The 12,524-nt window shown below is 49.7% G+C and overlaps 1 protein-coding gene across 1 annotated transcript in view; it reads right to left on the reverse strand.

Annotated features, from left to right (window-relative positions):
- Positions 1–12,524, reverse strand: part of epha6 (eph receptor A6) — a 221,575-nt gene that overhangs the window by 31,784 nt on the left and 177,267 nt on the right. Inside the window, exons 6-8 of the mRNA XM_061225681.1 lie at positions 9,737–9,861; positions 8,978–9,140; positions 6,742–6,850 (exon numbers count right to left, since the gene is read on the reverse strand). Of these exons, the coding sequence (XP_061081665.1) occupies positions 6,742–6,850; positions 8,978–9,140; positions 9,737–9,861 (397 nt within the window). The remainder of the gene's footprint in view (positions 1–6,741; positions 6,851–8,977; positions 9,141–9,736; positions 9,862–12,524) is intronic.

The raw sequence follows: 12,524 nt of genomic DNA on the forward strand, positions 1-12,524 counted from the left end.
GGGCAGAGACGGGACGCCGAGCCAGGCCCAGAGAGAAAGAGAATTTACAATCAGAGGAGAGAAAATGGCAGCCAACGTTTCGGCGGAACGGGCGTTTTCCTCTCGGCCCGCTCGGAAAAGGCGGAATGTTGGCGCAGCTCCATCGCTGATGGACGGAGGCGATAGCGGGCGTGAGTTTGCTGCCGCAGGAGGAGATAGTGGGCGTGAGTTTGCTGCCGCAGGAGGAGATAGTGGGCGTGAGTTTGCTGCCGCAGGAGGAGATAGTGGGCGTGAGTTTGCTGGAGCAGGAGGAGATAGCGGGCGTGAGTTTGCTGGAGCAGGAGGAGATAGCGGGCGTGAGTTTGCTGGAGCAGGAGGAGATAGTGGGCGTGAGTTTGCTGCCGCAGGAGGAGATAGTGGGCGTGAGTTTGCTGGAGCAGGAGGAGATAGTGGGCGTGAGTTTGCTGGAGCAGGAGGAGATAGCGGGCGTGAGTTTGCTGGAGCAGGAGGAGATAGCGGGCGTGAGTTTGCTGCCGCAGGAGGAGATAGTGGGCGTGAGTTTGCTGCCGCAGGAGGAGATAGTGGGCGTGAGTTTGCTGCCGCAGGAGGAGGTTGTGGGCGTGAGTTTGCTGGAGCAGGAGGAGATAGTGGGCGTGAGTTTGCTGGAGCAGGAGGAGATAGTGGGCGTGAGTTTACTGGAGCAGGAGGGGATAGTGGGCGTGAGTTTGCTGGAGCAGGAGGAGATAGTGGGCGTGAGTTTGCTGGAGCAGGAGGAGATAGTGGGCGTGAGTTTGCTGGAGCAGGAGGAGATAGTGGGCGTGGGTTTGCTGGAGCAGGAGGAGATTGTGGGCGTGGGCTTGCTGGAGCAGGAGGAGATAGTGGGCGTGAGTTTGCTGGAGCAGGAGGAGATAGTGGGCGTGGGCTTGCTGGAGCAGGAGGACGGGGCAGGGAGCTGAGGAGGACCCGTGCTGGCGGGGTCACGGGGTCTGTTAAACCGTCGACAGCGCTGGCCCTTTATCCGGCCGCTCTGAGTGATTCCCGCTCCTGCATTGGGAAGGAGAGGTGCCACAGAGAGCCGCCGTGAGCCTGAACGCCCCGCCGCTGCGTTCCGCCCCCACCAAGGTGCCTGCGAGCGCGGTGAAAGGTGCAGACGCTCCGCGGAAAAGGCGCCGGGCGAGAAAAGGCCACTTTTCATTCCGTGACTCGCAGCGCAGGTGTCAGAATCCTCCACCACAGACTCGCAGCACACCTGCAGCTCGGCAGCCCTGCGACATACAGTACAGTAAAGGCTTTTTATGGGAACAGCCCTCAATGCTATTTACAATGGCCCTCTGAGGATTTCACACCAAATTGATATTTTTACACATTCCATAACAAGCAGTAAAAAGCCAACAGGAACTAGGGACTGAGGGAGTGATTATAAAACCATCTTGTAAACTGAAACGATGGCGAGCTATGGCTCTGCGGTGAAGCTCTACAGTGGCTGCATCGCTGGAGAACCCACGTGTGAGCTCCTCTCCTCACACGGCTGTAGAACCCGTGTGTGAGCTCCTCTCCTCACACGGCTGTAGGGCTGTAGAACCCGCGTGTGAGCTCCTCTCCTCACACGGCTGTAGGGCTGGAGAATCCGTGTGTGAGCTCCTCTCCTCACATGGCTGTAGAGCTGGAGAACCTGTGTGTGAGCTCCTCTCTTCACATGGCTGTAGAACCCGTGTGTGAGCTCCTCTCCTCACGCGGCTGTAGGGCTGTAGAACCCGTGTGTGAGCTCCTCTCCTCACGCGGCTGTAGGGCTGTAGAACCCGTGTGTGAGCTCCTCTCCTCACGCGGCTGTAGGGCTGTAGAACTCGTGTGTGAGCTCCTCTCCTCATACGGCTGTAGGGCTGTAGAATCTGCGTGTGAGGTCCTCTCCTCACACGGCTGGAGAGAGACATTTCTCTGGGCAGCGCTCAGACACCCAGCTGACGGCCGCAGCTCCTCTGTCAAACCGCCGCGCTCGCTCAGAACGTGAAGCCCTCCATTGTCGAAATAAATGCGGACTCGCACTTTTACATCTAGGATATTTACAGGGCTTTTAGAGAGCAGAAATATGGCCCACTACACGGCTAATATAACTGAGTGAAGGCGGCGGGGGAGAGGCAGGATTTTCAGCAGCTTGCGGTCTTCCCCTGCACCTTTTACCATGTTTCCCTTCTCCACTGAGGGGGCCCACAGGTCCGTGCTGAACCTGAACGGTCGTGGGTCCGTTTCCGCTCCTTACACCTCTCCAGACCAGCACGCAGATGCCATCCATTGCTGAGCATTCGCTGTTTAAGACCAGTGGGTGCAGGGCCCGTTAGTGAACACAGCCTGTGAAACGCACACTGTCAGCCTGTCGTCCAGCAGCCGCAGCAGGCCACGGCCCTGTGTGGAGTGCCTGCTTTCTGCCAGCGCACAGCAGCTCGTCCGAATGTAGCCTGGACACCGACACATTCCAGAACGTGCCGGCCAAACGCAAACTGGTCGAGGATGGACCCTGGGGCGGCCTGTAGCGTAGTGGTTAAGGTACGTGACTGGGAACCGCAAGGTCCGTGGTTCGATCCCCGGTGGAGCCACAATAAGATCCGCACAGCCGTTGGGCCCTTGAGCAAGGCCCTTAAGGATTGTCTCCTGCTTAGTCTAATCAACTGAACGTCGCTCTGGATAAGAGCGTCTGCCAAATGCCAATGATGTAATGCAATATAATGAAGTCCTGTAAGTGAAGGTGACAGTGAGGACTCCTTGCCTGCAGAGGACTTTACTTTGGGAAACAAAATGCTCTCTACCCGGAGGAAACCCACGCAGACACGGAGAGAACATACAAACTCCGCACAGAGAGGCCCTGGCCGACAGGGATTCAAACCCAGGACCTCCTTGCTGTAAGGCGGCAGTGCTACCTACTGCACCATCCGTGCCGCCCCCCAAACAAATATAAGAGTCGGAAATATTCAAACCCCTGCTTTCAGTGCCTCGCAAACCCTCCCTTCGCGAGAATAACCCAATCATCTCCTATAGTGTTCCATTGGACTGGAGAACCGTGCCCTCAGGTCCAGGCGCTAAGCCTTTATATAACCCATTAGTCCCGGCAAAAGGGTAGCAGCTGGCGTGATTGCCAATGAGCCCGGGAGTGGAGTCCAGCCGTCCGTGGTCCTGCAGTCCGCCAGGCAGCGGAACCACAGATGGCGCAGAGCAGACAGGGCCACAGGAAGCATGTTCCTGGGTGCTCTGTGCTCCCAGCACCTTGGTGTTTCAGAAGCCTGGAAGGCCCGCAGGACCACGGACGGCTCATATACAACCGGCTCCAGAATTATCGATAAAAATGAAGCGATATAATAAACGACGCAGATAAGGAGCTATGTGTTATGTTCAAACATGCGGGAAAACTATATACTTTTTTTCAATACTCTCACAAAGAACCATAAAAGAACAATAAACACAACCAAGCAACTGGAGTTTGCCAAACATCAGAGGAATTACAACTGGAAGACAGTGCTAAGAGAAGATGAGACCAAAATTGGCCAGGCACACCATCAACATGTTTGGCGGAAAAAGAGGAATGCATACAAAGAGAAGCCCCGCATACCTGCTGTTAAATGCAGAAGGTGGGCCATTGATGTTTTGCTGCCAGTGGTCCAGGGGCACCATTTAGAACCAATGGCACAATTCAACAAAGTACCAGTAAATTGTCTCTGCCAGGGAGCTGAGACTTGGTTGTAGGTAGATTGTCCAGCAGGACAATGACTCCAAACATCAAAATTCACACGGAAATGGTTAAGTGAAAACAGCATCTATGTTCTGCGATGGCCATCTCAGTCTTCAGATTTAAATCAAAAACCTGTGGTCTGAACTGAAGACGGGGATACATAAGCACAAATCTAAGGATATCAACGATTCTGAAAAGTTCTGAATGGAGGAATGGTCGAAAATTTGTTCTCTAACCTTATCCAAAATTATAGGAAAAGACTCATGGCTCTCATCTTTACCAGTGTTCACACAAAGTGCCAATAATTGTGAAAACTGCTTTTTGGGAATGTAAGACTTTGGTTGAATCCATTGAATCATTCATAAAATACACTACTTGACACATGTTGGAAAATAAATGTAATTTGAATAACAGTATTGTTTTTTTTAGTTTACGGTATTTTTTATTCCAATTCATCAAGGGTGCCAATACGTCTGGAGCCTACTGTATATCCGAACATACATTCATTCGCGCGTATGAATATGTACGATAGCAGTGGCTGTTGCCTGTGATATGAGCACAGGGTGGGGTCTCTCAGCGGGAGAGCGTGAGCTTTGACCCCCGAGGCGTGTTCCAGACGACCGGCAGCCCAAGCTCCATTAAGGATTCGCGCTCACGCCTCTGACACGATCGAACCGCTGGGCCGCGACGGCTCCGCTCCCGACCGGGCTTAAGTGAGTGGAAGAAACGGCTAAGCCAATCGGACACAGCGTGTGACCGTGCCTGGCGGCCACCGGCCCATTACCAGGCCGGGAGGGTTTCGGCCCGTTGGAGGCACCGGTCTGAAATTGAATTAGCATGTTAGATGGCCGTAATGATAGAGGTCAGGTAGCCCATGCCTGATTCCCCTCCCCCCCCCCCCAGGGCCATGTGAAATTACACCCCACCAGGCTGAGGCATTGCTCATTCTGGGGGGGGGAAATTGTTCACCCCTGCCCCATGTTTTGAGGGGTAATGCCACGGGTCGCCACCTTCTCCCCAGGCGCCCTTCAGAAGACACCCAACTTCTCCCAACCATCATCATCATCATCATCATCATCATCATCATCACGGCCTACTATATGTCACACAAAGCCGTGCCCCTGCCTTTCACCTATTCTTCACTGACAAGGAAGATCCATGAAAAGGAGATTAGCAGAACAGGGCTCTCGAGCTGCCCCGATCTCAGAACTGATCTCCAGCCACAGACTCAATCAATGTTTAATTAAGGCCGTGCAGTACAATACAATAAACTAAACAAATACAAGGGGAGATGGGAGTGGAGCCTCGGAAAGTTTGTGCTCATTTATAAAACCTCATCCACTCTTTGTGATTTACACAGGGATTATACGTGTAAACCAATTTTGAAGCTTTTTATTTTTTTTCCCAGAGACTGGGTGTGATAGGTGAAGAGCTGTAAAATCTGCTTTAAGTAATCTAATAATTAATTAAATGTAAAGCCCTGCTAACAGCTGTAGGTTAAATCCCCAGCACATTCACTCTGAATTATAACTACTGCCTCGCTGCAGCACAGAGACGGGCTGATCTGATATGGTAGACCCCTGTCATACTTCAGGGGATATGACTCTATTGTGGATGTGGACTGGTGTCATGCTGAAGGGGATATGACCCTATGAGGGACTGGTGTCAAGCTGAAGGGGATATGACCCGATGAGGGACTGGTGTCATGCTGAAGGGGATATGACCCTATGAGGGACTGGTATCATGCTGGAGGGGATATGACCCTATGAGGGACTGGTATCATGCTGAAGGGGATATGACCCTATGGTGGACTGGTATCATGCTGAAGGGGATATGACCCTATGGTGGACTGGTATCATGCTGAAGGGAATATGACTCTATTGTGGACTGGTATCATGCTGAAGGGGATATGACTCTATTGTGGACTGGTATCATGCTGAAGGGGATATGACTCTATTGTGGACTGGTATCATGCTGAAGGGGATATGACTCTATTGTGGACTGGTATCATGCTGAAGGGGATATGACTATTGTGAACTGGTATCATGCTGAATAGGGATAAGACCCTATGAAGTACTGGTATTATGCTTCAGGGGATATGACTCTATTGTGGATGTGGACTGATATCATGCTGAAGGGGATATGACCCTATGAGGGACTGGTATCATGCTGAAGGGGATATGACCCCATGAGGGACTGGTGTCATGCCTAAGGGTATATTGCAAAGTCTGCACTTTTCCCCAGCGCTTCATGTCCCAGGATAAATAGCATGTTTTGTTCCAAACAGGTTTGTGATCTTGAACAGTGCTTGCTGAAAATGTAATCCTCCCACCACTGTTACTCTGGGACTTAATAGCTCTTCAATGAACTGGCTGTTTGTGCAAAGCCGCAGTGTAGACAGAGGGAATTACAGGTTCCTTGTGAAACTCTAGGTACACACATTTCTGAAGATGGGCTTGTGCCGCCTGCTTGTGGGATGAGCTGTGTGAGGATGGGTTGGTGCTTGCTGGTTGTAAGGAGGGGTTGCCTGAGTGATTGGTTCGTGCAGCCTGTTTGTGGGTGGTTGAGGCTGTGCGTGTGATTGGTTGGTACAGCCTGTTTATGGGTGGGGCTGTGCGAATGATTGGTTGGGGCAGCCTGTTTGTGGGTGGCGCTGTGCGCGTGATTGGTTGGTGCTGCCTGTTTATGGGAGGGGCTGTGCGAGTGATTGGTTGGGGCAGCCTGTTTGTGGGTGGGGCTGTGCGAGTGATTGGTTGGTGCAGCCTGTTAAAGGGTGGGGCTGTGCGCGTGATTGGTTGGTGCTGCCTGTTTATGGGTGGGGCTGTGCGAGTGATTGGTTGGTGCTGCCTGTTTATGGGAGGGGCTGTGCGAGTGATTGGTTGGGGCAGCCTGTTTGTGGGTGGGGCTGTGCGAGTGATTGGTTGGTGCAGCCTGTTAAAGGGTGGGGCTGTGCGCGTGATTGGTTGGTGCTGCCTGTTTATGGGTGGGGCTGTGCGAGTGATTGGTTGGTGCTGCCTGTTTGTGGATGGGGTGGATGCTCTTACCTTCCAGTGATGAGGAAGAAGAGGGTGAGGATGACCAGAAGGGTGAAGCCACCAACTGCTGCCGTGACGATGACCAGCACCTGACCCTGGTCGGCTGCCATGTCAGAGGCTGGGAGAGAGGGAGCAGAGAGTGTGATGACATCATCACGCCACACCCTATGACACCTGCCCCTATATCCTACCAGACCGCACCCCTCCACCTGACACACCACACTGCACAACACCCAAACACAGTGAATCACCACATCCAAAACACACACTCCATTATTAACAGACTATTAGTCATAATCTTCCCAGTGTTGCCATGCAAGAACAATCATCACGGTTCCGGTTTACCTGACTACTCCATGTTTAAAGCTGGTATCACAGATTCTTAGCGAATCGCATAAGAAACGCATTTCATAATAAGAAATGCGGTGGAGAAAGGCACACTATACGTGTGAAATAAATAAATAAATAAATAAATAAATAAATAAATAAATAAATAAATAAATAAATAAATAAATGCTTGAACTAAATACGGATGTGTAATCATCTGACTGCACAAATACATAATTACTGACATTACTGTGTGACATTTCAGCTGCTGACGTTGGGACAAATAAACACTGCTGAGCCGTGAGCTCCAACAGTAAGTAATATAAAGAGAAACATCCATTCATTTGAAAATTCACCAGTACATAATTGGGGGCCACTTTTCTCTTCATGAATACAAATGACGGTGAATCTCCTCAAGATTATCAAAGACTTATTTGCAAATTAAATTGGATGTCTGCGGCCATAATTCAAACAGTCCATTGTACCCGTTCAATTGGCTTAATTCTTTTCATGAAATTGTAATTCGCCCGCGATTGTCCTGCTAAATTAGGCCAATCTAATATTCATGATTTCCCATTTTGTCAATAATTTCCGGGGTCTGCTAAAACGCTGATAATTGAAATGCGAGTGTCATTAGCCGTCGGCTTTGCTTTATTCGCAGGGGATGAATATCAATCTAAAGTAAGAGCAGCAGGGCTGCAGCAGGATGCTGGATCTGAGGGGTCATGATCTGGGCCTGGGCCCCTGACCTCCAGGCCTCCGTAGAGGGGCCTCTGCAGACCTCCATAGTGCTTTACTTCACAGGGGCCACACTACAAAAAAAGTATTTAAAAGTCTCCCATTTTTGTAGCAAAAAAGTAAGAGAGATAGAATTTAAGTCTTTAGATTTTAATATAGGGGCGGCCTGTAGCGTAGTGGTTAAGGTAAATGACTGGGACACAAGGTCGGTGGTTCTAATCCCGGTGTAGCCACAATAAAATCTGCACAGCCGTTGGGCCCTTGAACAAGGCCCTTAACCCTGCATTGCTCGAGGGGAGGATTGTCTCCTGCTTAGTCTAATCAACTGTACGTCGCTCTGGATAAGAGCGTCTGCCAAAACGCCGATAATGTAATGCAATGTAAGTTTGTGTTGAGACTGGCTCATGAATGCTCTCATGAGGAGATGGGTCTGCTGTGTGCAGCGGAAATCACCGCTCCGCTCGTAAGCACTCAACACCACGGGCCCAATGCCGTCAGCCTGTTTACGAATACCGAGAGACATGTGGGATGAAATAAACACCCGCTAAACTGGAGGGATTGGCACCGACACGCTTCCGACGTGTACAAACGGCCGTCGTTGTCGATAAAATGACTGAAAATAAAAAAATAAAAGGCGATAGCATTACTCGTGGAAGTGAAAGAATGAGCGCACTGCCGGGCTGGAATCCTTCTTCATTGGGGCGGATCACCCAGCTGACAGCCTGCCCAGGGTCCAGGGGCCACCCGTCTGCAGGGGCCTCATTTGCTGAGGATGTGAAAGCTAAAGCCCATTTAACAGGGCCCGTAATCTCTCTCCGTCAACCTGAGCCAGGCTGAGCGAGGGGGAGTGGTGTGTGTGTGTGTGTGTGTGTGTGTGTGTGTGTGTGTGTGAGTATGTGTGAGAGACAGAGAGAGCGAGTGTGTGTGTGATAGTGTGTGTATCTGTGTGTGTGTGTGTGTGTGTGAGAGAGTGGGTGTGTCTCTGAGAGACGGAGAGAAAGAATGTATGTGTGTGAGAGAGAGGGAGGGAGAGAGAGAGAGAGAGAGGGAGAGAGGGAGAGAGGGAGAGAGAGAGAGAGAGAGAGAGAGAGAGAGGGAGGGAGAGGGAGAGGGAGAGGGAGAGGGAGAGGGAGAGGGAGAGAGAGAGAGAGAGAGAGAGAGAGGGCATGAGGGGGCTTACTCTCGTCTCCGGTCTCGTACTCAAACTTTGGGCTGTAGCTGCTGTAGCCCCCGGAGGTGCGTGCGCGGATGTGGAAGATGTAGCGGGTGGAGGGCTTGAGGCCGGTGATGATGACACTGGGGGTCTTGGTACGGGTGGAGGAGTAGCTCAACTGCTCATGTTCCTGTGGGACAGAACACAGAGCACATCACTGAGCACAGAGCACATCACTGAGTACAGAGCACAGAGCACATCACTGAGTACAGATCACAGAGCACAGATCACAGAGCACATCACTGAGTACAGAGCACAGAGCACATCACTGAGTACTGAGCACAGAACACATCAGAGTACAGAGCACAGAGCACATCACTGAGTACAGAGCACAGAGCACATCACTGAGTACTGAGCACAGAGCACATCACTGAGTACAGAGCACAGAGCACATCACTGAGTACAGATCACAGAGCACAGATCACAGAGCACATCACTGAGTACAGAGCACAGAGCACATCACTGAATACTGAGCACAGAACACATCAGAGTACAGAGCACAGAGCACATCACTGAGTACAGAGCACAGAGCACATCACTGAGTACTGAGCACAGAACACATCACTGAGTACAGAGCACAGAGCACATCACTCAGTACAGAATACAGAGCACATCACTGAGTAAAGAACAGAGAGCTCAGAAGAGAAAGCACAGGGCAAAGGACAGAGCACAAGGCATATGACACAGAGAATACAGCACAGAGCTCAGCCGTGGAAGTTTCTATACCTTCTCATAGTACTTGATCTCGTAGTCCAGCACGGGCAGGGCGGGCTGTTCCGGCTCTTGCCAGGAGAGGGCGATGCTGTTCTGGGAAGCCCAGTCTTTCCTGACCACGCCCACCAGCGAAGGACCTGCCAGACACCAAACAGGCCAGCAAAAGGTCAGACCCCTCCGCCCCTCTGCCCTGCCCCGACCAATCAGGGCTCATTAGCACTCATAATACCTCTGTAACCAGGGGAACGGTGTGACAAGGTCAGCGCCCGGCGTCCCGGTAACAAGGATCTCCACCGCCGCAAAATGACCCGTCAGGAGAAATCCCACAATGCACGAGGAGTGGACAGTGAGGTCACCTGTGCGCTGTGTCACACACGCTTCACCTCTCCCTCTCCCTCTCCCTCTCCCAGGAGCCTCACCTTCCCGAGTTAGCTTAATTTAGCTGCCCAGTCATGCACTATTCGCAGCAAATAAATGACTCCATTCTTCTCTAGCACATCGGCTCACTGATCCAGCCATGAAATGGCAATAATGCGTTCGCTGTATTAGTGGAAAAGTGACTGTGAAGTTAAAAATGAGGGGTGCGCGTACGGACAGTGTTATTTAAAGTGCTTCAGCCGTAGTTTAAACACCTGACGGATAGACCGCACAGCATCACAGGTTGATTTTAATTAATTTAACAGGGAATCATGGAAAATCTGGGCGCTTGCTATTAAACAGTTAAGATTGGTTTGGTCTTTATATGCCATCTTAATAACTGAGATTACATCGTATTTGTGTAATATTTGACTGGAATATACAATTATTATTTAAAAACAGGCCATGTAGATAGGCATATTTTGCATTACCTCTTTGCAAACAGGGTATATTTCAAAGTGTAAAGGTTGAGAATGACACTGATACCAGGTTTTGCAATCCCAGAATTCAATATTGACTGTGGCAAGTTAATATTCATGGGAAAGAGGGAGCAAATATTTAGCTGGGGAGATTAAATTTGTATAAATCGTATTACCAGTACTGATTGAATTTCTGTTAAGTAAATATTCACCCAGGGCACTCTAAAGCAGACGTAACAGGTAATAACAACTACTGTCTGAGTAATTAATATCACATTAGCTGTAAAACTGCAGATAGTAAAGGGAGGGTTGAAATGGGGAGAGAAAAATAGAAAAATGGATGGATAGAGGGAAATGGAAAGGTGGGAGAGAGAGCGAGAAAGAGGTGCACATAAGGTGTTAGAGATACTCTTTTCTTGTCAATCTTGTCAGTTTGTTACACTGAAATGATCTGTTGATGGAATCCCAGACTGAGCGAAGATTGGACTGTAAGACAGTGGTTCTCGGTGTGCTGTTCTTGTTTGGAGTGTGACCAGTGAAAAGTTATTTTAAAGAAAATCTTCCATGGAGCGTGAGAACCTGCTGCCAGTGGTGAGAACACCCTTTTACCCTCTGCTTCTATGACGCCAGAATGCTATCACAGAATTCAAGAATGCTGCATTTTAACCCCACTAAGACAGACAACTGCAGGTCAGCCACAGTCAGTCAAGGTCAATCACAGTCAGTAATGGTCAGAGTCAGTAATGGTGAGATTCAGTAATGGTTTCAGTCAGTAATGGTCAGTTGTGATGAGTGTCCACTGGGTGCTCTTAGCACTGGCACACAGACCCTGGGAAATGACAGTGGCATATTTCCCATTGTTGGGCTCTGGGGACCAGCAGCTACACACCAGAGCCAGGGCCAGAAACAAAACCATGTTCATCTTGACCTCAACCTGCTTGCCTGAATACAGAGCACACGCGCACACACACACACGCTCACACGCACACACGCACGCACACACCTACAGAACTGAACCAAAGAATCAGCTAATCCAGTCTCTCGGCGCTCCATATGGAAGGACATGGTACAGAGAAGACCCTTACCATCGACCACCTGCGCTTTTCAGTAATCACATCAGTAGAGTCTGTTACCATCGGCAATTGCATACATACATAATAAGTGCGTCTTTTGTTGTGTTGTTTAACTTAATACATACTTCTGAATGCATTATTTAATGATATGTATTCACAGTGTATTAATATTAATGTAAATTGAATATATACATGACATAAGATCTGCTAAGCATAGGAAGTTTAACATGGGCAGCTATGCACATGCAATTTAATTAAACACAGTTTAACACATACAGTTACATCACACACTCACACTCACGCACACACACACACACACACACACACACAGTTTAACACACAGTTACATCACACACACACACACACACACACACACAGTTAAATCACACACACACAGTTTCATTAAACACAGACAATTAAACACGCAGTTTCATTGAACACAGGCAGTTTAAGACACACGCAGTTTCATTAAACACAGGGAGTTTATGCACAGGGGAATAAACACTAGCCAGCCCTTAGCTTGTGCCCATGGCATACAATCTTCTAGTTTATGACTCCAGCAGTGCTAAGATGGCAAATCAAAATGTAATTAAATTATGAAATATTGTAACATTTCCAAGAGCTGGCACTGGAGTGACAATACAGCCAAAATATAGAGAGCTCTGTGTCCCTGAGTCCGTACACTCCATCTCTGTTGATCAGCAAGTGCTGTGCACACAACACAGTTTCACTGCGCTGCGCCTCCGGCCTGTGCTAAAGCAGCTCTAAGCGTCTGAACAACATTCAGACCTTTTCCACTCATGGGACTCTCCAGGGCCGGTGTCCTGAAAATGGCTTTCTAGTTTCACCGGTTAAGCCAAACAACCACAGGCCAATCCGCCATCTCAATAG

Source organism: Conger conger, chromosome 17, assembly GCF_963514075.1.
Source record: "Conger conger chromosome 17, fConCon1.1, whole genome shotgun sequence".
Taxonomy (NCBI): Eukaryota; Metazoa; Chordata; class Actinopteri; order Anguilliformes; family Congridae; genus Conger; species Conger conger.